General features: G+C 40.7%; 1 protein-coding gene across 1 annotated transcript; it reads left to right on the top strand.

Moving 5' to 3' along the window:
• Nucleotides 1-1,052: 1,052 nt before the first annotated feature.
• LOC109907727 (uncharacterized) lies at nt 1,053-24,218 on the top strand. The gene is given in 5 exon segments (XM_020505888.2): nt 1,053-1,259; nt 18,114-18,716; nt 18,718-18,975; nt 18,977-19,113; nt 19,116-24,218. Coding segments are annotated over 4 exon segments (999 nt in total). The 5' UTR covers nt 1,053-1,259; nt 18,114-18,150; the 3' UTR covers nt 19,154-24,218.
• Nucleotides 24,219-24,458: the final 240 nt, after the last annotated feature.

The raw sequence follows: 24,458 nt of genomic DNA on the forward strand, positions 1-24,458 counted from the left end.
CTGTACAGCACTTTGAGATATCAGCTGGTGTACGAAGGGCTATATAAACACATTTGATTTGATTTGAAGAATGTGCAAAGTAGAAATAAAAATAATGTGGTGCAAAGGAGATAAATAAATACAGTAGGGAAAGAGGTAGTTGTTTGGGCTAAATAATAGATGGGCTATGTACAGGTGCAGTAATCTGTGAGCTGCTCTGACAGCTGTTGCTTAAAGCTAGTGAGGGAGATAAGTGTTTTCAGTTTATGTTGTGTAGTAAGCTCTTAGTAGCCCATGTGCCTCACCCTAATAATTTGGTATATTTTTCCCTCTTAATTTCACCTACAGTTCTGACTTGGTGTACAGGGAGAACACTAAGAACGGCCCATGTTCTGAATTCTATCGCTGTACATGTAAAAGTGCTGATCAAATCGTTGTATTGACTATGTTCGTCCTAGGTCACTCATTAATGTCTTAATCGGAATTATGGATTGCCACTTATCTGCTTGTCGTCCCCATAGGCCATAGTTTTTACATCTCAATTGTAATTAGAAAACACATTTGTTTAATTGTTTAAGCAAGTCAGTCATATCAGCTATGTTTTTTTAAAAGGCAGTAAATGAGGCTGAATTAACTGTTTCACTGCCAGACAAGGGTCCGCTGAAAGCCGGGTGTAACGGTGGTAAGGTGATTCTGTTGTAAGGGACTGCTTTTGGGACTCTGCTTTTGGGACATCTTTGTGTAGGCCATAACAGTTTGTGGGCATCATTTGCTACCTTTATAGTGCAATTAATGTATTGTTTATTGTTGTGTAGTGTCTTTGCTGGCATGCATCCCCAATTTTTTAGGTTTGTTTGCCCCACCAAGATTTACATGCTAAAATCGCAACTGGTGTTTTACATTTTTATGGAATAGTGGTGTGTGGGGTTAGTTGGTGATGCCATTTTTTTCTTTCTGCCTTCCTTTTAATACAAAATGTAACCATCACACACTTCCGCACAGTAGGTGGCGGCATGCACAAATAAATGTGGGAACGCCATTATACCAAAGAAGAAGACGAAACTCCGCCCGTCTTCTCTTTCAGTTCTTTAAAAACTGAAACACCCCTATCAGTTGCCATTTTACTTTGGACAAGGCTTGACTAGATTTGTACCTGTCAAAGCAATATTTGATGAGGAGGCGTGAGTGCAGTTCCCTTTAGTATTTTGTAAAGAAAGTGTGTCCTTGTTCAAATTTGATCGGAGTTATCGGCGCAAGGGAGCAGCGGTTTGCACAAGAAGGTAACGTTGCACAAACTATTATATGGGGGGAAAGGATAGCAAGCCGTGATAGCATAGGTGTTTAAAAAGCTAACGTTAGCTGGCTTTAACGAACGTTACCAGCCGGTTTGTCAATACGGCATTATGTTCTCTTGTCCTCGAGTCAGGAATGTAATGCTTTTGGGGGGGTCTGGCCTCAAACGTAACGGCTTTCTAGCTAGCTAACTTTAGCTACGTCGACTCGTGTTTCAAATGCCCTGCCTCTTCTCTGGCCAGCCGAACAATGCTACTAACCGGCTATCCACTTTGTTTGTAGCTAATGTTGATGACTTTCTTCCGCTGTTGGGAGTACAGACTAGCTAACTACTCAAATAATCGAATGAGCACAGGAGCATCTACTTGTCTAACTAATGTGACTCAATTCAAGTATGTTTAATCAATATATTGCAAAAAATGTTTATAGGCTAGTGCGTAGTGGCAAGGCCGGCTCTACACTTTTTTGATGCCCCAAATGTAACTAGCCGAGGTGGAACAAAACACAAGCATGCTTTTTAACTTGTCTCCCATTTTATGAAATGGTTGGTTGTGTAAAAATATTTTTGTGAAAAAGTGGTTAAATTGGTAGGTAATTGTGACACACACACAACCTAAACACAAAGTGCAGAATAATTCCATGACACAATCTTCTGATTTTGGTAGCAGGTTAGAGTAGCATTTTCTCTAACCTTTTAATAACCTTAACCTCAGTCTCCTAACATGCTACGTCCATTTTCATAACCTGCTGCGAAAAAGTCACTTTGGGTAGTTATCAACGTGGCGTAAAGTGTTTCCCGAATAATGCCTAGCTGGAGGGGGGGGGATGGGACAACTCGTGTAGCCTAGGCAGTCGATAGTGGCCGCTAGATCTGCACTATTGTCTTGGCTTGAAGTGCATTCCCGGTAATACACGTGTGCCATGGGTGGCTCATACATAAAGCATTCCCGTCCAGGCTGCAAAGGCCTGGCGTTTATGGCGAGCCGCTAGGGAGGACTGAAAAATATGTACTGTCATAGTACTACAACTTCAGTGTAGTTTCTCTTCAATAAAAGACTATTTTCCACCAGCATTTTCGGACAATGTAGGAAGGTGCCTTAGACCACTGCATCTGAGTGCTTGAAGCATCACTACAGACACCTTGGTTTGAAACCAGGCTGTATCACAACCAGCCATGATTAGGAGTCCCATAGGGCGGTGCCCAGTGTTGTCCGGGTTTGGCCAGTGTAGGTCGTCATTATAAATAATAATTTGTTCTTAACTGGCTCCCCTAGGTAAATGAATCGGGCACGGGTGTGGGACAGCCTAAGTTGTCTGATAATGGTGATGGATTTTTTAAAATTAGGACCTGCAAATTAAAGGTGAACATCAACACGAGACACTGTTTTTTCCCTACATAAGAGATGAGAGGGTGTTTCAGACATTATGCACTGTAGCTGTATTTTTGCTCTTTTGTGACAGGAGAGTAAAACCAATGATGCCATCTTTAATTGAGCTTGCGATCTGATCAAAAAATGTATTGAGTCATGTTTTGTAGTAATTGTGGCCTTAGTGTTTCGCCGATGGCACGATCACGCAAGTTGATGTCATTCAGTAGAGCTATGGGACTTGTCTCAACAGGGTTCCTATCTGCCAGGACATTGCAGGATATCTAGGTTGATGCATTTTGCCTGGCTTTGTAAAGACTTCACCGCCAACATCCCTGGATGTTAACCTTTCTGGTGCAAGGTGACCCACCTCGACAACAGCTGGTGAAATTGCAGAGTGCCAAATTCAAAATAGAGAAATAGTCATAATATACATTCATAAAAAATACAAGTGTTAAACATCGGTTTAAAGATTAGCTAGTTAATCCAGCCACTTTGTCAGATTTCAAAAGTGCTTTACGGCGAAAGCATACCATGTGATTATCTGAGGACAGCGCCCCGCATAAAAAAGCATATTAACATTTTACAGCCAAGTATAGGAATACCAAAAGTCAGAAATGGCAATAAAATGAATCGCTTACCTTTTGAAGGTCTTCATATGATTGCAGTCACAAGAGTCCCAGCTACACTGTTTTTGTTCGATAAAGTCCCTCTTTTTATCCCAAAAACTGTTTTGTTGGCGTGTTTTGTTTGTAATCCACTGGCTCAAAAGCGGTCTAAACATGCAGATGAATGCATCCTAATAGTACCTGTAAAATTAGTCGAAACATGTCAAATGATGTTTATAATGAATCCTTTTCCATTTTAAGATAATCAGGTATTTTTATATTAATTGTGTGTACCACATTAGGTGTTTTATGGTTGACAAATAATTCACCATACCCATATCTTCCAACAATTGATACTTTTTTTATTGCCGTTTTAAGTTTTAGAATGTGGAAGAACAGTATCTCCAGTGATTTCAGTTTGTGGAAGAACAGTATATGTGAAATTTTGCATGCCTCTTGTAAGATGTCCTTTTTTAAACACCTGATATGATGTTTTAAGTACTTTCAAGTACAGATGCCCTTCATGTCAATAACTTAAATGCAATATGTAGTTCATTAATTTGTATGGAGGTTCATTTAAAGGTGGTCTATCAACTTTAGCACTGACTTTTCTCAAAAGTTGAGTCATGGAATCTTAGTCTCATTTAAAATGAAGTCCTCAATGTGAACATAGAATAACTACAAAAATAGAATACAATTAAATAAATTCAATCAAAACAAGCACAACTTGTAAATATCAAATATGGATCAATGTGTTGTGCCAATATGCAGGTCCCTAAGGTCAATATTACAAAATGTTCAGAAAACCACTTCAATATGCAGCTTGCCACCTCAATGGACCCTCTGTGTGCAATCCCCTCATGCCAAACACACATGTATGCAGGATCTTCTTTTCCAAGTTCCTGGATGCAAAAGTGAAAATTTGACAGCTGCCGCTGGTAGTAGACGTTGGCGTGGGTCAGATTAGGGGTGTACATCACCCCCTGTAAATCCACAGAAATGACATGGCAGTCAGCATTGGCTTTAGCCCACTCAGTGTGTCTTTGAAGCTGTGTAGGCCTTTTAGGCTTTTCGATGGTGCAACTCACTTTCAACTGCAATCTTGTTCTTCAGGTGTTGCTGCTGACATCTTAGTGAACAATGCGTCACATTTGCCACAGGTGTCACTCCTGAGTTGGCTGAAATTGAGACTTATCAGTCAACTTTCGTCAATCCTTTCTGCACGTCATGGAACACGCTCTTCCCTGCAGGATAGTGTAACTAGCTAGCTACTGTAGCCATGTCGAATCATCCGGTGGATGGAGAAAAAGTAGCTAGCTATGTTTCTTCTATAATCTAGCAATAACATTTGTAACGATAATGTATGAGTTAGTAGCCAACGAACTTTAGCTAATATGTTTTCTCTATAGTTACAAATTAGACAACCCAGAACATGTTAGTTACTGTACTCTATAGCTAGCTAGCTTGATTGTTTGATATACAGTTCTTCCACATCTTTTGGACAGCTTTTCCCATTTTTTTTCTTGACCCTTACGATTTGTATAGGGTTTTCCTGCATCCCGTAAGATCTTCCTTTGCCTGTCTTTCCTTTCTTTTAGTTTAGTTTTATGTTTCTTTCCCACATTTCTGCGATTTTCATCAGCAACAAAGGTTGTGCGCTTGTCTGTCCATTCTGAGTGGTGCACATAAATGGTTATTCCACAAGAGCCTATTTTTAAATTTAAAATGATTGTTAATTAGCGCGTGGAAAGCTTGTGAAACCGGTTCACTATAGAAAAAGGGTTTCCAATAATGATTTTTCATGTCTCTTTTTTTAAAATTTGTCACATGGTATGTTGTCTGTAGGATTCAATTGTCTAAATAATTGATAATATTTCAACCTGACAATGGTGTATTCGATAGAAAGGAAAAACGACGTAGGGCGCGCTCTCGGTCATGCGTGCAAACCAGCACTGCATGATTCTACAGTCCAATGGTCTCATTCTTCATTTTTCAGAACTAGACCTTGTTTCATGCTTAAGTCTGACGTCTAGTGGAAGCCATAGGATCTGCAATCTGGGTCCTATAACCCATTAGATACTCTATAGGCATTCAATTGAAACTACCCACATAACAAAATCCCACTTCCTGGATGGATTTTACTCATGTTTTTGCCTGCCATTTCAGTTCTGTTATACTCAGACATTATTTTAACAGTTTTGGAAACTTGAGTTTTCTATCCAAATCTACCAATTATATGCATATGCAGCTTCTAGGCCTGAGTAACCGGCAGTTCACTTTGGGCACGCTCCTCATCCAGACGTCGAAATAGTGCCCTCAAGCCATAAGATAAGTGTGACTCATCTGCTTGGCTTTCCCATTCACTACAAAATATGATGGTGAGGAAGCCCAGTGGGAGAAGATGGCACAATATTTATTTTGGCTGATCTTCTGCAAATGTGTTGATCAATGAAACATTTGATCTCAATACAGTTTTCTGTTCTGAAAACTACTGTCTTTTATGAACAGGAGACTAACTTTTGTCACTACTTGCCAAGGTTTCCAAAATGTAATTGTTTAGGAGTGCATGGGTGAATTGCTTCATTGCACACTTCAGATTAGGGGGTCCCTAACAGAATGTGAGAAAGCGCAAATAGGATCTCGCTAGCTCTTGCTTGGCTCCGCTCCCTCCTTGCTTGTTCTGCCCACTATGACTAATTGTTTCCCTTTGGAAACAACAGGCAGTGGTTTACCTTGGGTTAGTTATAAACAGCTTTGACGTGAGCCATACTTCCCTGTTCCCATCCTCTTAAGACATTATTTTCAAAATGGGGATTGACTAAGTTTGCATGTTCACGGGAGCTATGTTACTGTCCAGTCTATTCGCAACTGCTAAATAATTAGCTACACTGGGTGTGTCTGATTCCTCTTTCCAAGAAGAACTGAACAACAATATCTTATTTTACATGGGGACCTACAGCCCTATTTATTTGAGCCGGAATACACTGAAGAGGACTTGAGCTGGTGAGGAAAAAGAATTGCGAGACCAGTAAGCAGCAGCGAAAGCCTGGACCAGGACCCTCCATATGGCGGGTGTGATGCAATTGCGGAGCCTCCGGATGCATGCGGAGGCCAAATCGAGCTCCGTACCGTTTCGCCATGCGCCTCACAAATTTGTTAACAAGGCAGAGGGCTCTGTATATTTCAGCATAGACATAATTGGTTGACAGTAGGTGGGGGCGATACATCCTGTAGGAGACACTCACTTGACAACGGCTCTGCACTGCTCCATCAAGCGCAAGAGGTGTGAATGAATGCCCTGACTTCTGCTGAGGCCATATCACCGTAAATGCTGCATGGCCAATGCAAATGTCAGATTGACCCTGCGCCCAATATCCAGCAACTGTGCACAGCCATTAGAGGAGTGGGACAACATTCCACAGGCCACAATCAACAGCCTGATCAACAAAGGAGATGTCGCGCTGCATTAGGCAAAAATGGTCACACCAGATACGGACTGGTTTTCTGATCCACACTCTTACCAACTGATCCATATCTGTATTCCCAGTCGTGAAATCCACAGATTAGGATTTCAATGGATTTTTAAAATATTTTTTTTATGAACCGCACCTCAGTAAAATCGTATTGTTTCATGTTTATTTTGGTTCAGTGTACATTACACAAGCGTACTGTTTGACCACATCAATTTGGGGTTATTACATATCCTTTTTACCACATTGGTGACGTTAGAATAAATGTTTAGTCAACACCATCAATTGCTTAACTAGTGGTCGACCGATTATGATTTTTCAGCGCCGATTATTGGAGGACCAAAAAGACCGATCTAATTGGCCGATTTTTAATAAATCAAATTTTTTTTTTTAAATAAAATGATTACAACAATACTGAATGAAGTTATTGTAACTTAAAATAATACATCAATAGTCAATTTGGCCTCAAATAAATAATGAAACATATTCAATTTTGGTTTAAATAATGCAAAAGCAGTGTTGAAGAAGAAAGATAAAGTGCAATATGTGCCATGTAAGAAAGCTAACATTTTAAGTTCCTTGCTCAGAACATTAGAACATATGAAAGCTGGTGGTTCCTTTTAACATGAGTCCAATATTCCCAGGTTGGAATTATTATGGGACGATTTCTCTCTATGCCATTTGTATTTCATATACCTTTGACTATTGGATGTTCAGTGTAACAGTATAGCTTCCGCCACTCTCCTCGCCGCTACCTGGGCTCGAACCAGGAACACATCTACAACAGCCACCATCAAAGCAGCGTTACCCATGCAGATTAAGGGGAATAACTACAAGTCTCAGAGCGAGTGACGTTTGAAACGCTATTAGCGTGCACCCCACTAACTAGCTAGCCATTTCACATCGGTTACACCAGCCTGATCTCGGGAGTTGATGGGCTTGAAGTCATAAACCGCGCAATGCTTGAAGCACAGCAAAGGGCTGCTGGCAAAACGCACGAAAGTGCTGTTTGAATGAATGCTTACGAGCCTGCTGGTGTCTACTGTTAAGTTTTGTTTTAGGTATCCCAATATTTCTGTTATTACAGGGCTATCACTCAGTCAAGAGTGCGCATGCGCAGGAAGATCTACCACCGCTCAGTCAGACTGCTCTATCAAATCAGACTTAGTTATAACATAATAAAACACAGAAATGCTAGCCTTGGGTCATTAATATGGCCGAATCCGGAAACTATCATTTCAAACGAAGTTTATTCTTTCTGTGAAATAAGGAACCGTTCTGTATTTTATCTAACAGGTGGCATCAATGAATCTAAATATTCCTGTTACATTGCACAACCTTCAGTGTTATGTCATAATTACGTAAAATTCTGGCAAATTAGGCGGCCCAAACTGTTGCATATACCCTGACTCTGCGTGCAATGAACGCAAGAGGAGTGACACAATTTGACCTGGTTAATATTGCCTGGTAACCTGGATTTCTTTTAGCTAAATATGCAGGCTTACAAATATATACTTCTGTGTATTGATTTTAAGAAAGGCATTGAGGTTTATGGTTATGTACACATTGGAGCAAGGACAGTGCTTTTTTCGCGAAAAGGCACCTCATCGATTATATGCAAAGCAGGACACTCTATATAACTACACATGGTTGATATTACTAGTTTAACTAGTGATAATGATTGTTTTTTATAAGATATGTTTAATGCTAGTTAGCCACTTACCTTGGCTTACTGCATTTGTGTAACAAGCAGGCTCCTCGTGGAGTGCAATGAGAGGCAGGTGGTTAGAGCATTGGACTAGTTAACTGTAAGTTTGCAAGATTGAATCCCTGACCTGTTAAGGTAAAAATCTGTCGTTCTGCATCTGAACAAGGCAGTTAACCCACCGTTCCTAGGATGTCAATGAAAATAAGAATGTGTTAGCTGACTTGCCTAGTTAAATGTTTGTGTAAAAAATAAAACATTGGCAAATCGCTGTCCAAAAATACAGATTTCCGATTATGAAAACTTGAAATCGGCCCTAATTAATCGTCCGACCTCTACGTTAAACAGATCCATATATTTTGGTTTTCTACTGTTGATTTTGTCATGCGCTGGGGGTCGCAGGACTGTCACGTAAATAGCAGCCATACATTGTCACTGATCAGGGTTTCCGTTAGGAAAATGTGGCATCAGACAACGTGACCGGGAAGATTTAAATTTACCTTCCATTTGAGAACTTTCAGACCCATATGCTTTGGGGAATAACACATTAGGGCATCCACCGACACTGCGCAGAATGACAAATCGCCTTTAAATTATGGTAATGCATCTTAACTCCTTACGGCTGAAATTATGCTAACGGGATTGATATGACAACAGCCAGTGAAAGTGCAGGGCGCCAAATTCAAACAGCAATCTCATAATTTATAATTCCTCAAACATACAAGTATTTTATACCATTTTTAAAGAAACTTGTTAATCCAGCCACTGTCCGATTTCAAAAATTCTTTACGACGGAAGCACACCAAATGATTATGTTAGGTCAGCACCTAGTCACAAACACTTTTCCAGCCAAGGAGAAGTCACAAAAAGCAGAATTGGAGATAAAATCAATCATTAACCTTTGATCTTCATCAGATGACACTCATAGAACTTCATGTTACACAATACATGTGTTTTGTTCGATAAAGTTCATATCTATGTCCAAAAATCTGTTTACTTTGAGGCATTACCTCTACCTCTCTCTCACCCACCTCTACCTCTCTCACCCACCTCTACCTCTCTCACCCTTCAATGTATGTCATAATTACATAAAATTGTGGCAAATTAGTTCGCAATGAGCCAGGCAGCCCAAACTGTTGCATATACCCTGACTCTGCATACAATGAACGCACGAGAAATGACACAATTTCACCTGGTTAATATTGCCTGCTAAACTGGATTAGTAGTTATAACAAGTGATTTATGATAGCATTAAACTTCTTATAAAAAATCTAACTAGCAATTTACCTTGGCTTCTACTGCATTCGCGTAACAGGCGGGCTACTCGTGGAGTGCAATGGTTAGAGCGTTGGACTAGTTAACTGTGCGGTTGTAAGATTGGAACCCCTGAGCTGACAAGGTGAAAATCTGTCGTTCTGCCCCTGAACAGGGCAGTTAACCCACAGTTCCTAGGCAGTCATTGAAAATAAGAATGTGTTCTTAACTGACTTGCCTAGTTAAATAAAAAGGTATAAATAAATAATAATAATCGGAATTCGGCGCCCAAAATACCCATTTTGGATTATTATGAAAGCCTGAAATCGGCCATTCCGATTAATCGGTCGACCTCTATCAGATACCCGCCATGTTGTGGAGTCAACAGAAGTCAGAAATAGCATTATTAATATTCACTTACCTTTGATAATCAGAATGCACTCCCAGGAATCCGAGTTCCACAATAAATGTTTGTTTTTGTTCGATACAGTACATTTATGTCCAAATACCTCCTTTTTGTTCGTGTTTAGCACACAAATCGAATCTCATGACCCGCGTGAAAGTTCTGACAAAGTCGTATTACAGTTCGTAGAAACATGTCAAACGAAGTATAGAATCAATCATTAGGATGTTATCATACGTCTTCAATGTTTCAACCGGAGAATTCCTTTGTCTGTAGAAATGCAATGGAACGCAACTAACTCTCATGGAAGCGTGCGAGACTGAGCTCATGGCACTCTGCCAGACACCTGACTCAATTAGCTCTTTCTCCCCTCCTTCACAGTAGAAGCCTGAAACAAGGTTCTAAAGACTGACATCTAGTGGAAGCCTTAGGATGTGCAATATGACCCCATAGACACTGTATATTCGATAGGCATTGACTTAAACTACAGACAGATTTCCCACTTCCTGGTTGGATTTTTCTCAGGTTTTTGCCTGCCATATGAGTTATGTTATACTCGGACATCATTCAAACAGTTTTAGAAACTTCAGTGTTTTCTATCCAAATATACTAATTATATGCATATTCTAGCTTTTAGGCCTGAGTAGCAGGCAGTTTACTCTGGGCACCTTTTTATCCAAGCTACTCAATACTGCCCCCCAGTCCCAAAGAAGTTAACTATACTCCAGACTAGCTTCAATGCCATACAACTCTCCTTCTGTGGCCTTCAACTGCTCTTAAATGCAAGTAAAACGAAATGCATGCTATTCAATCGATCACTGCCTGCCCGTCCATTATCACTTCTCTGGGTTACTCTGACTTTGAATACGTGGACAACTACAAATACGTAGGTGTCTGGCTAGACTGTAAACTCTCCTTCCAGACTCACATTAAGCATCTCCAATCCTAAATTCAATCTAGAATCGGCTTCCTATTTCACAACAAAGCATCCTAAACTCATGCTGCCAAACATACACTCGTAAAACTGACCATCCTACCGATCCTCGACTTCTGCAATGTCATCTATAAAATAGCCTCCAACACTACTCAACAAATTGGATGCAGTCTCACAGTGCCATCTGTTTTGTCACCAAAGCCCCATACACTATCCACCACTGCGACCTGTACGCTCTCGTTGGTTGGCCCTCGCTTCATACTCTTCGCCAAACCAACTGGCTCCAGGTTATCTACAAGTCTCTGCTAGGTAAAGCCCCGCCTTATCTCCGCTCACTGGTCACCTTTATAGCACCCACTCGTAGTATGTGCTCCAGCAGGTATATCTCACTGGTCACCCCCAAAGCCAATTCCTCCCTTGGTCGCCTTTCCTTCCAGTTCTCTGCTGCCAATGACTGGAACGAAATGCAACAATCACTGAAGCTGGAGACTCGTATCTCCCTCACTAGCTTTAAGTACCAGCTGTCAAAGCAGCTCACAGATGACTGCACCTGTACATAGCCCATCTGTTAACAGCCCGTCTATCTACCTCATCCCCATACAGTATTTATCTTGCTCCTTTGCACCCCAGTATCTACTTGCACATTCATCTTCTGCACATCTACCATTCCAGTGTTTAATTGCTATATTGAAATTACTTCACCATGGCCTATTTATTGCCTTACCTCCTTATTGACTATGTTGTGTTTATACTCATGTGTAACTCTGTATGTGTCGAATTGCTATGCTTTATCTTGGCAATGTTGCGAATGAGAATTTGTTCTGAACTAGTCTACCTGGTAAAATAAAAATGAAAAAAACGTGTGCAGCTGAGTCGCAAGATGTTGCACATTAATGCGACGCTTTTGAGCCCACACTACAACACTGTCTAAGCCAAGGACTACATACTTTCTGTTAAGTTTTGATTACATTACTGGGCGGGGTGAATATATATTGAGACAGTATATTTTTGTTAGCTACTAAATTGTAGCCTGCAGCAAAGTGTTTAAATTATTTCTAACTTGTTAGCCATTTCTGCTAGTTAGTTTTTGCTACCATGTGGGTTTTTAGCTTGCTTGAACCTGCTGAGTGACATCTCACGAAGGACTTTTATCTAACTGCTTAATAACCTCTTAGAGTCGTCCCCCCCCCCCTACTTTGTGCAATTTCCACCTGAAGACATACCCAAATCTAATATGCATATTCTTGGTACCATTTGAAAGAACACTCTGAAGTTTGTGTACATGTGAATTGTAGGAGAATATAACACAATAGATCTGGTTTAGATAAAACGATGACAAAAATAAAAAACGTATGGTTTTTTATCTTTAAAATGAACAAGATCAAACAAACATTCCGATAGGATGATGGGGACAATTTCAGTGAAAAATGAGGGCAACAGTACTTGTGCAAAGTTCCAGAATGATAACTTCCAAATTGAGTGTGCTACTTGACATTTATCATGAAGTCACCTAGGTGTCCCACACAAGTAGCCCAAATGTACCCAAGTGGCCAAATTGGTGAAGGTACACATTTTGAAACAAAATGGGGGGGGGGGGGGGGGGGAATAATTATTGATTAAAAAAAAATATATATGTGTATATTATCACAGTGATTGTAGAGGGTGCAACAGGAAAGCAGAGTAAAAAATGAACAGTTTAGGGTTCCATAGCCGCAGGCAGAACAGATGAAACTGGAACAGCGGCAAGGCGGACTGGGGACCGCAAGGAGTCATCGTGCCAGGTAGTCCTGACTCGTGGTCCTAGGGCTCAGGTCCTCGGCGAGAGAGAGAATTAGAGAGCATACTGAAATTCACACAGGACACCGGATAAGACTCCCATTCGGAGTCAGTGTCACTGTGAAAGAAAATGTCCAGTTAGAATAGTTTCGCATGAGCCCTGTATCAACAGGTATAATAAACATATGAGAGTACGGGGAACATAAGGTTGAATACATTATGACCTGCTACATCTACTCTCTTATATTATGACATTTCAGCTGTATCTACTGTCTCCATTTCACTTCGGCCATTGTGTGGGCCTGCTCTCCCCTCAACAACCTCATAGGCTATTTCAAGTGGGTTGGGATGGGGCGGCAGACACACGGATCTCACATTTTATGACATGTTTTATATTGCTTCTAAAATAAAAATCGCTTTAATATTAATTTCAAACAAGGGCATTTAGCATGATAACAACTTGCCCATCCAAAACGATGTCCTCTCCCGTTCAAAAAATATTCCTCCACAAACGCTAAATGAATCGTCCTACAACAATCTGTCTCACCTTCCCAATCAATTTATTCTAAAATTGTGTGTATATCTAGACTTAGATTTAGCTTTCCCTGACTTAGTCGCCATAATGATTGATATATAAACAGCTGAATCTGCGCGTTTACCAAACAATGCAGTGCGTAATATGCCTTCCGGTATGAAACTTCAATAGCGAATGACTCACTTTACGCTGGAACTTATTACATGGGTTGGTCTTGCAACACATAAACATGGCGTATTGCCGTTTAGCTCAGCTCATTGGCTATCTACCCAGCTAGATTTCAAGACTATCCGTGGTCATTGGGTTAAGAGTCAATCAACGAAACAGCGGGCAAATCATTGGTGCACAATGTCATGACTTGTCTTCAAATCGGTTTCTTTCAGTCAATACGTCCCGCGAAACGGCCCATCAGGTTTGATTGTGTTACAAACAAACCAGTTGATTGCAGTGAAACCAAACATGACTGGAAAAGTCACGTTCTGTGTGGGTTATTTACCTGGAATGTGTCGTCAAATGGAATGAGACGGAATTCACGACACAAGCGTTTCACAAAATGTTTCGTGTTAGACTATAAAATGGATTTTATCAAACAAAAGATCTAACAATGAGCATTGGAATTGCAAACAAATGAAGATCGTCTAAGGTAAACGATTTATTTTAATGCAGTTTGTGAATGTTACGCCTATGCTGGGCAATCTTTTATTTTTATGGGGCTCTATGCTCAGGTAATCGCATCATATTCTTTCGCAGTAAATCCTTTTTAAAAATCTGACACCGCAGTTGGATTAGCAAGATTCTAGGCTTTCGATACATGGGAGACACTTGTAATTTCATTAATGTTTAATATGACTATTTATGTAGCGATAACCGTATGTTGTGGAGCTTCAGCCCGCTAGCGGGTTCCGTGCGCAGAGAGGTTAACTATTTATCGTTACAAATAATTGGTAACTTTTATTTTAACTCATTTTCCCCCCCTAATCTTTACAGGAAAGTGCCTGTGGCATATCTGTGTGGAGAGATTTCACTGCAGCTAATGTAGAAGGGAAAGCTGTAAAATACTGTGCCAAATCCTATGTGAAGAATGCAACAAAGATGCAGCAGCATCTTGGCCAAGTGCATGAAGTTCCCTCTGTGCTCACAACAAGCAACCTCTGACGAAAGTCCCTCTACTATGGGAGGTGAATGATGAATCAGACATATTATCAATAGCAACAGCTCATGGTCCTCCTGGAATCAGAAGTTGTTTTGACTCAATGGAACATAGTCAGAGAAATGCTAATGAATGTCTTCCTCGAGCTGTGTATGCAACTGGTTCACCTCTGATGCTCACAGGCAATGTGTATTGGAAGAGATTTCTGAATGTTCTTCACCCAGTATATACCCCTCCCACCAGACATGCTTTATCTGCTCATTTGCTGGATGCAGATTTCAACAGCGTTCAAGTGAAGGTCAAGCAAATCATGGCGGTGATGGGTGGCCAAATGTTTGAGAGAAAGGAATAATTAACTACCATCTCCACTCCCTCAACCAGTATTCTACAAGAGCACAGACTCAAGGGTCAACAGACACACCGGTCTCTACGTTGCACGTAAGCTGAAGGCTGTCATTAATGACCTTGGACCACAGAAGGTATTTGTACTGGTAACATACAATGCTGTGAACATGAAGGCTGTTTGATTGCTGCCTGCACCTGCATGCCCGACTAGCATCACCACCCTGGATGGTTCCGACCTTGAATATGTGGACATCTATAAGTACCTAGGTGTCTGGCTAGACTGTAAACTCTCCTTCCAGACTCATATCAAACATCTCCAATCGAAAATCAAATCAAGAGTCGGCTTTCTATTCCGCAACAAGGCCTCCTTCACTCGCGCCTCCAAGCTTACCCTAGTAAAACTGACTATCCTACCGATCCTCGACTTCGGCGACGTCATCTACAAAATGGCTTCCAACACTCTACTCAGCAAACTGGATGCAGTTTATCACAGTGCCATCCGCTTTGTCACTAAAGCACCTACCACCCACCACTGCGACTTGTATGCTCTAGTCGGCTGGCCCTCGCTACATATTCGTCGCCAGACCCACTGGCTCCAGGTCATCTACAAGTCCATGCTAGGTAAAGCTCCGCCTTATCTCAGTTCACTGGTCACGATGGCAACACCCATCCGTAGCACGCGTTCCAGCAGGTGTATCTCACTGATCATCCCTAAAGCCAACACCTCATTTGGCCGCCTTTCGTTCCAGTACTCTGCTGCCTGTGACTGGAACGAACTGCAAAAATCGCTGAAGTTGGAGACTTATCTCCCTCACAAACTTCAAACATCAGCTAACCAATCGCTGCAGCTGTACATAGTCTATTGGTAAATAGCCCACCCATTTTCACCTACCTCATTCCATACTGTTTTTATACTGTTTTTATTTATTTACTTTTCTGCTCTTTTGCACACCAATATCTCTACCTGTACATGACCATCTGATCATTTATCACTCGTGTTAATCTGCAAAATTGTAATTCTCCTACCTCATGCCTTTTGCACACATTGTATATAGTATATAGTATATATATATATATATATTGGTGGACATTAAGGAGGTCCAGGGAGAAGACGTGGAAGCCTGCGAGGAAGACAACCAAGGCTTTAGTTTCTAGACTATGATGTTATGTTGAAAATGTTTTTGGGAGATGTGATGGATCATTCAATAATCCATTTTGTTCAGTGAAATCATCCCATATGAAGAGTCAACTCATTTAAAGTTCATTTCGGTACTAAATTCTTTCTATTGGAAGGATTTAATCATTTGCAATTGTCTACTTATAAGGTAAAAGTTGTTTATCATATATGGTAAATCTATCCAATGCAAAAAACATCTACATTTTAAATGGTTTTAATATTAATTAGCATTTGTTAATTCCCACAAAGTTTCCACCTCTGAATATTCCCCAAAATGTGAGACACTAGTTATTGCCATGCTAAAAGGTGAATTTGTCTCCCAGTTTCTGTTGGAAAGCAGGCTGAGCCAGGTTTTGCTCTAGGATTTTGCCTGTGCTTAGCGCTATTCAGATTAATTTTTTATCCAATGACGAGCATTCCCGTAACATGATGCAGCCACGATCATGGAAGTTGTGAAGTAGTACTCAGTGACGTGTTGGATTTGCCCCAAGCATAACACTTTGTATTCAGGACTTCTAGTTCATTTCTTGCAATTTTACTTTAGTGCCATATTGCAAACAGGGTGCATGTTTTGGATTGTCTTTATTCTGTTAAGGCTTCCTTTCCATCTGTTCATTTAGGTTAGTTGATCCATCCTATTCCCCCTGATCACAGCCATTAAACTATTGATAACATACTGTGGGACTGAGCTGAACTTTCCCAATCCACACCACTTGTCAGTCGGTATGGCTCATTATTGAACAGCTTGCTGTCATGTATATCCCTCATCTTGGAGCGCTATCCTCCTATAGGTTTTCCACTTCATCCCTTTTAACTAACCTACTTGTACACATTCTGTTATAGAACAACCCTCTGTATAAAACCATCTTTCTGACCAACTGATGTCTAACATGTCATCCCCTCTGTGACAAATCTCCTAATAACAATGCCTCCATTAGGGCTGTGCGATTTTCCCCGATTTTTAAAATATATATAAACAAATCTCCATACCATCCTTCTCGCATCCTGGGATTTACGGTATTCCAGTGTTTAATTGCTATACTGTCATTACTTTGCCACCATGGCCTATTTATTTCCTTAACCTACCTCATTTGCACTCACTGTATATAGACTTTTTTTCTTTTGTTCTACTGTATTATTGACTGTTTTGTTTATTCCATGTGTAACTCTTGTGTCAAATTACTACGCTTTATCATGGCCAGGTCGCAAATGAGAACTTGTTCTCAACTAGCCTACCTGGTTAAATAAAGGTGAAATAAAAAAAAATGGTATTACTGGCTTAGTGCTCAAGGGGGTGCTAAAAACAGCCAAATACCATTGAGCCTCTTATCAGAATGCTAATAAAATTAGCACAATGTTGAATTTCCATGGAGGCTGTTAGCATATTTAGCTAGCGATCACAAAGACATGCTATCCAGCTGTTATTTGTGTTGTGGGAGCTACTGTATTGTTGAACTTGTACATTTTACAAGTGAATGTGAAGGAGATTTAAAAATGAAAGTTTATGCATGCTTGTCTGAAGGAAGAACCATACTGGCTCTGAAGCTGCATGTGTACACTGTGTCTGGAGTTGCAACGGCCCTGCCTGCTCTGCTTGGCGCAGAACTCAATATCAAATGTGGCAGGTGTACAGAACTCATCCAAAGGGCTTTGACTTCTCAAACACGGCAGAACGCTTACAAAATATGATTCCCAGTCACCTTATTAATTAAAGTCAGATAGTGGTCGCATTAACTCTAGTTGAAGCATAATTTTTTTTATGCATGAAAAGAGCGCATCAGGAACCCAAAGCTGTATTGAGATTGAATTACAAGAATGTCGGCCAAGTTTAATTTAACAATTTTTCTCCCACTTCTTGCGACTGGACTTCCGCTCATCACCACATTTGGTGGTGAGTGGAAGTTCTAAACGGATGCTTCAGATTTGTACTCCCCTTGACGTGTCGGTGTTTCCCCTTTTTTTTTTTTCTGATATTTTGAATCAAATGTTAGCCTACATAATCAGCAACCTGAAATGTCCCATATTAAAGTTTTTGAATGTCAATGATTTACAGAAGTTTTAGTACGAAGTCACTGCACATTTTCTAATTGATTTTTTAAAACTTTTCTTTCCCACAGAGCTCATCTCGGACGTGAGTATTGCGAATGCTAACAGATGGTATATGCCATGAATTGTAAGGAAGCTGCAGAGAAGGTTGTCTTGTCATGGTCGCGATTCACCTCAGCTGGCCAAACTACTCTACTGGAGACCCTGAAGGCATTCAGTCCTATGTCAGATGACCTTTTTGACAGTGAAAAGGAACTGGCCACTTTTATTGAGGGACTCAAAGATGAAGGTCACAAGCCTACTGTACTTAAAAGTAAGGATGTCTATGGTTACAGGTCTTGTACTTCAGTACTCAGGCCTTTAGTAAAGACGCAGAGTACTCTGGACATTGCTACCTCAAAGGTTAAAAAGACTGGCAAAAAGAAGAGTCGAAAACCCCTGGACAAGAACACTGAAATCAACTATGCTTTGTTAAGTGCAGCAGCGAAAGTCGTCCTGAAGAATCAACCCAAGATTCTTTTGACAAATCTGTCAAAGGAGTCTCTCAAACAGACGGTCCTCTCAAAACCACCGGACTTGGCTGTTGGCCCTGTCCAGATGCAGTCATACATAAGACTGACAAACATAATTGGACCCTCTACAGGCCACACAGCAAGACTGCAGTTCCACACAGGTGTGGTCAGAAGAGGTAACGGTACCCAACTCTCATCGGCCACCATCTCTAACAGGGACACAAGCACTGCATTTGGAAGGTACCGGAAACTCCAAAAAATCAGTCACTTTGAGGAGAGTGAACTTTGTGCCTTGCCCAGTCAATATCATTGGAGTCCCTGTTCCTGCCATGCTGCACAACGACCGGTTTTTGAAGGAATGCAACAGAATGCCTTGCTGGAGGGACCAGAAAATGAGAAGGACTGATGAGGCTGAGGACAAACTCTGTGAAGAGGCCCAGAAATGGGGTCTGGCTGGTCAAAGAGCAGGAAGACCTCTGACTGAGCCAGAGCAACCGGAGGTTCGAGGTGAAGGTTGACTCAATCATAGACAAGGTGAGGTAAGCCCAGAAGATCATTCGAGGTCAGAGATTCGACCACTTATTGCCTACCCAATGTGAACGGCCGTCAAGAGTCTTAGTCCTTTTGTCCTCCATGTAACAAACTGTTTAAACATGTACATCTCAAATCGAGACGGTGCTTTGTCTTGGCTGTGCTCCGTTTGGGGGGATTGTTTGGGATACTTTTCTGAGATTGGGAAAAAATAATATTTATGTTTTAATATATGTTTACATAAGAGGATGCTGGTGTATTACCTAAACATCCAAAAATCTGGTTTGTTTTGTCTAACACTGCACATAGTATAGGCCACCCCTTGACTGATAAGGGAAGGAATGGATAAGTGGTGAGTTGAACCTACAGTGTGTGTGTATATATATATTTTTTTCTTTTGAACCATTATGAAATGTAATTTTCTTCTGTTTTATAAATGATACACACATCTTTGACAATGAAGTCATGTATAACTATGCAGCATTCACTTGCTAGAATATTACAGCTATTTTATATACATTTCTAGTCATGTCATTACTGTATTTTGGATAATTGGGTCTGTTCAAATGGTGTGATTTTATTTTTTATTTTATTTTCATGTGTTAAGAAGGTAGTTTTCTTTTTGAATGTGATAAGTTAAGAGCTCCTATACATCTGTTAAAGGATGCATATGGAACAGGGCAAACAACCACAGCGTAGCCTATTCACAAGCAAAAAAGGCAGTAACTGGTCAAATGAGCTGTTTTATTTATTTTTTTCTTCATGAAATACATGTGGACAAGTATCCTGCCTCTTGTGTTTTGGAGAAAGTGAGGGGCATGTTAGCAGTTACTGTGAAACAAGGTAAATAAAAGCAATCTTTCTCAGTTCTACACCATGAGCAGTTAGTGCCTTTTTTGCTTTGTAGGGCAGAATAGTAATCTTATTTCTCCTAATAAAAAAAATAATAAATTGATGTGCATTTGCATAGACATTAAAAAAACATTTGGTTTCCTGCCAATTACTCGTGCTAGCACTTGGGGAACCACTCAATAAACTTGTGGCGTAGGACTCGCTGCGTAGCACTGCAAACAGTGCAGCATTTTAGAGCTATCCTATGGAGAATGTTTTTTTTTTTCAAATTACATATCACAATGTTTTGGTTAATTTACAGATGTCGATAGTGATGACAGGGTGATTTGCATAATATAGACTTTGCTGAAATGTGATCATAACAGCTGTAATATAACAGTAATTTTGTAATAAAATATGAGACGCTGGGATGACTTGATCAGGGGTATGTTCATTCAACAAATAACCCGTTTCCTGTCCAAATCAATGCCCATACGTCCAAAAGGTTACTGACTGGGAGTGTAGTCATAAGGTCTGAATGCTAACTGCCACAATCTCATATTAGAAAACATGCCATGGTCTCTGCATATAAAACTCCTAATGAGCCTATTATTCAAGCCATTATTGAGGGAACAGAACAGCACACGAATAAGGCAGCAAGAGAGAGGGAAGTTAGCAGCCCATGGGACCACCAGGTGAATAGGCGCATGCATTTTCCACCTCTCAAAACCCTGCTAACAAATGTTCCCACAACTTCAGAGGAAGTTCCCTTAAGAGTCTACTGTTTTCATAGGAAGGTTCCAGTGAAGTGCAAGGACTGTTTCCAAGAGACCATTCCGTTAATGTCAAACACAACTTACCCAGAACGTGATTACCATGTTCACTGAATATTCAATGTTCTAGATATGTTTTCTAAGGGTTGGGAGAATATTCTAGTGTCCCACCAAACATACACAGAACATGGCAAACTCTAAAATATGAATGTTCTAGACATGTTTCATTGTAACGTTGCCAGAACATTTGTCAGTTGTCCGGAAGTCGCCTGATGATCCCAAAGAAACATTCTCCAAAACATTTGTTCCATCATTACACGTCACCCCATGTTACTGTAACCGAGCCCATCAAGATTCTGATATTTGAACCACCGATCCATTAACTCTCAACCTCTTGGTTCACGGCATTCCTATCGTCCTGCTACACCACCATGTCTGTCAGTTGTGTTAATCTGACTGTTCTCTGATTTGATTACTTATTTTAGGGATTTGTGTGTAGTTGTCTAATGTTGGTGGGGTATATGACCCTGTTTTTAATGTTGTAGTTTTTCTTGAGTATTTTTAACAGAGCTGAGATTTACTTAAGTGCATTCACCCTATTATTTACACCTAGACTGTTTCACATGTACACAAGTGCCGAGGGTTTGGGTTTGCTTGTGGACAGGGCCTTACTATACTGGCCCAATAAGCACATGTCCTAGGGATATCCCTTATTGGAGAGTGGTTAGTGTGTTTGTCATTGGTGCTGGTGGCATGGGTTCGAGACCCACACTACTCTCATTCTTAGCAATATATGTTAATGTAATTATTTGACCTTACTGATCTAATTAAAATCAGTTTCTCATTGAAAGATGTGAATCTGTAGGATTACCTCTTGAGCACATATCAGTATTTATTAATTCTATATAGCTGAGCATCTCTCCAATGTTTTTCTTGAAATGCACTTTGAAGTAAATTTCAGCTCGGACTCAGGGATGGCTAACCCAGGAGATCCCTTCAATCTCCATAGCGTTAGGTAAATCTGCTTGTAGTTTTTTTTGCACCTCCGTGATCTCAAAGTTTTCATAAAGTTGGTGGATTTGGTGCCTCCAGTGCACCGCTGTCACTCAATCCAAGTGTCTGGGTTTTCGCTCCTTCCTTGTACTTGATGTATTAAGGTCTATAATTAGTAAGGAACTAATTAGACCCACACCTGGTTGTCTAGTGCTTAATTGAAAGGAAAAACCTGCAGACACTAAAGCCTCCATGGATTAAAATATGCCTATTAGCAAACGCTTTAATCCAACATGATTTAGTCTTGCGTGAATATATTTTGCATACAGGTGGTCCTGGGAATCAAACCCTCAATCCTGGCATTGCAAGTGCAATGGTGTACCAATTGAGCTACAGAGGACTATGAGTTTGACACCCCTGCTCTAGGGCAATTCAGGTGGATGTTAAAGGGACTTTTTACTGAATGTTTGTTTTATATAGATGTGCTTTGCTTTTCGTGTTTTATTTGTGTGTACAGTGTATTCGGGAAGTATTCAGACCCTTTAACTTTTTCCACATTTTGTTAATTTTCAGACTTATTCTAAAATGGATTAGTGTTTTTCCTCAATCTACACGGTACCCCATAATGACAGCCAAAATATTTTTGAGGTGTGCACATTTATAAAAAATATGACATTTACATAAGTACTCAGTTCTTTGTTAACGCACCTTTTTGGAAGTGATTACAGCCTCAAGTTGTCTTGGGTATGACGCTGCAAGCTTGTTACACCTCAATTTGGTGAGTTTTCCCATTTTCTTATCAGATCCTCAAGCTCTGTCAGGTTGGAAGGGAAGCGTCGCTACACAGCTATTTTCAGGTCTCCAGATATATGATTGGTTTCAAGTCCGGGCTCTGGCTGGACCACTTGAGGACATTGAGACTTGTCCTAAAGGCCTGATTGGTGGAGTGCTGCAGAGATTGTTGTACTTCTGGAAGGTTCTATCTCCACAGAGGTGTTCTGTCAGAGTGACCATTGGGTTCTTCGTCACCTCCCTGACCAAGGCCCTTGTCCCCGATTGCTCAGTTTGGCCGGGCAGCCAGCACTAGGAGGAATCTTGGTGGTTCCAAACTTATTCCATATGAGAATGATGGAGGCCACTGTTCTTGGAGACCTTCAATGCTGCAGAAATGTTTTGGTACCCTTCCCCAGATCTGTGCCTCGACACAATCCTGTCTCGGAGCTCTACGGACAATTCCTTTGATCTTATGGCTTGGTTTTTGCTCTGACTGTCAACTGTGGGACCTTACAGAGACAGGTGTGCCTTTCCAAATCATATCCAATCAATTGAATTTACCACAAGGGCTTCCTGAGTGGCACAGTGGTCTACGGCACTGCATAGCAGTGCTAGAGGCGTCACTAGAGATCTGCGTTCGATCCTGGGCTGTGCTGCAGCCGGCTGCAACCAGGAAACCCATGATGCGGCGCACAATTGGCTCAGCTTCGTCCAGGTTAGGGGAGGGTTTGGCCGGCTGGGATGTCCTTGTCCCATCGCACTCTAGCGACTTCTTGTGGCGGCCAGGCGCATGCACGCTGACTTCGGTCACCGGCTGTACGGTGTTTCTTCCGACACATTGGTGCAGCTGGCTTCTGGGTTAAGCGAGCATGTGTCGAAGCAGTGCGGCTTGGCGCAGTTGTTTCGGACGCATGGCTCTCGACCTTCGCCTCTCCCGAGTCCCATCGCTGCAACTTCTGTACGGACAAGACTGTAACTATCAATTTGGATATCACGAAATTGCGGAGAAAAGGGGTGAAGTACCAACAGTCAAAAGAAATTATATATAAATGCATATACCAACAGGTGGACTCCAATCAAGTTGCCGAAACATCTCCAGGATGATCAATGGAAACATGATACACCTGAGCTCAATTTCAAATCTCATAGCAAATGGTCTGAATAGTTATGTAAATGAGGTATTTCTGTTTTTAATTTTTAATATATTTGCAAACATTTCAAAAAAAAAAAAACGTTTTTCGCTTTGTCATGATGGGGTATTGTGTGTAGATTGAGGGGGATTTAAAAAAAATCCTGTTTCTAGAATAAAGCTGTAACAAAATGTGGGAAAATTCAAGGGGTCTGAGTACTTTCCGAATGCGCTGTACATCTATCTCCATAGTATAATTGTTTATTGATATTTGACAGGTCATTGTAAATAAGAATTTGTTCTTAATTGTTTTACCTGTATAAATAAAGGTGAAATAAAAATACTTAAACTTTTTATGATATTGATTCACGATAAACATTAAATCAGGCTGAAATTACCCCACCAACATAAGACCACTATACAGAAAGCCCTAAAATTGTGTCATCAGCGAGAGTGCAGAGCAAGCTTCAAACAGGATGCACACCCCACGGAGCACACGGTAAGATCAGTGACATTTTTTTTTTGCTGTTTTGATGTTAAGGTTATAAAATTGTCATAAATAATGCATTGTGACGTAAATGTGCATACTATGTACTGGTGCATAAAAATAAAGTTTCCCATATTAGGTTTCAATTTTGTAATTGTGTTTTTTTATTTTTTTTATCTCTTTACCAACCATAGCTAGCTGAAGTAAGATAGCATGGAGTAGCTAAAGTGGGGCTGTCTTTTATTCATTTAACATTTTAAGGCAAGTCAATTAAGAACAATTTCTTATTTCCAATGACAGGCTACCCTGGCCAAACCCTAACGACGCTGGGCCAATGGTGCGCCACCCTTTGGGAATCAAATCACGGCCGGTTGTGATGCAGTCCA

This window comes from Oncorhynchus kisutch, linkage group LG17, assembly GCF_002021735.2.
Source record: "Oncorhynchus kisutch isolate 150728-3 linkage group LG17, Okis_V2, whole genome shotgun sequence".
Taxonomy (NCBI): Eukaryota; Metazoa; Chordata; class Actinopteri; order Salmoniformes; family Salmonidae; genus Oncorhynchus; species Oncorhynchus kisutch.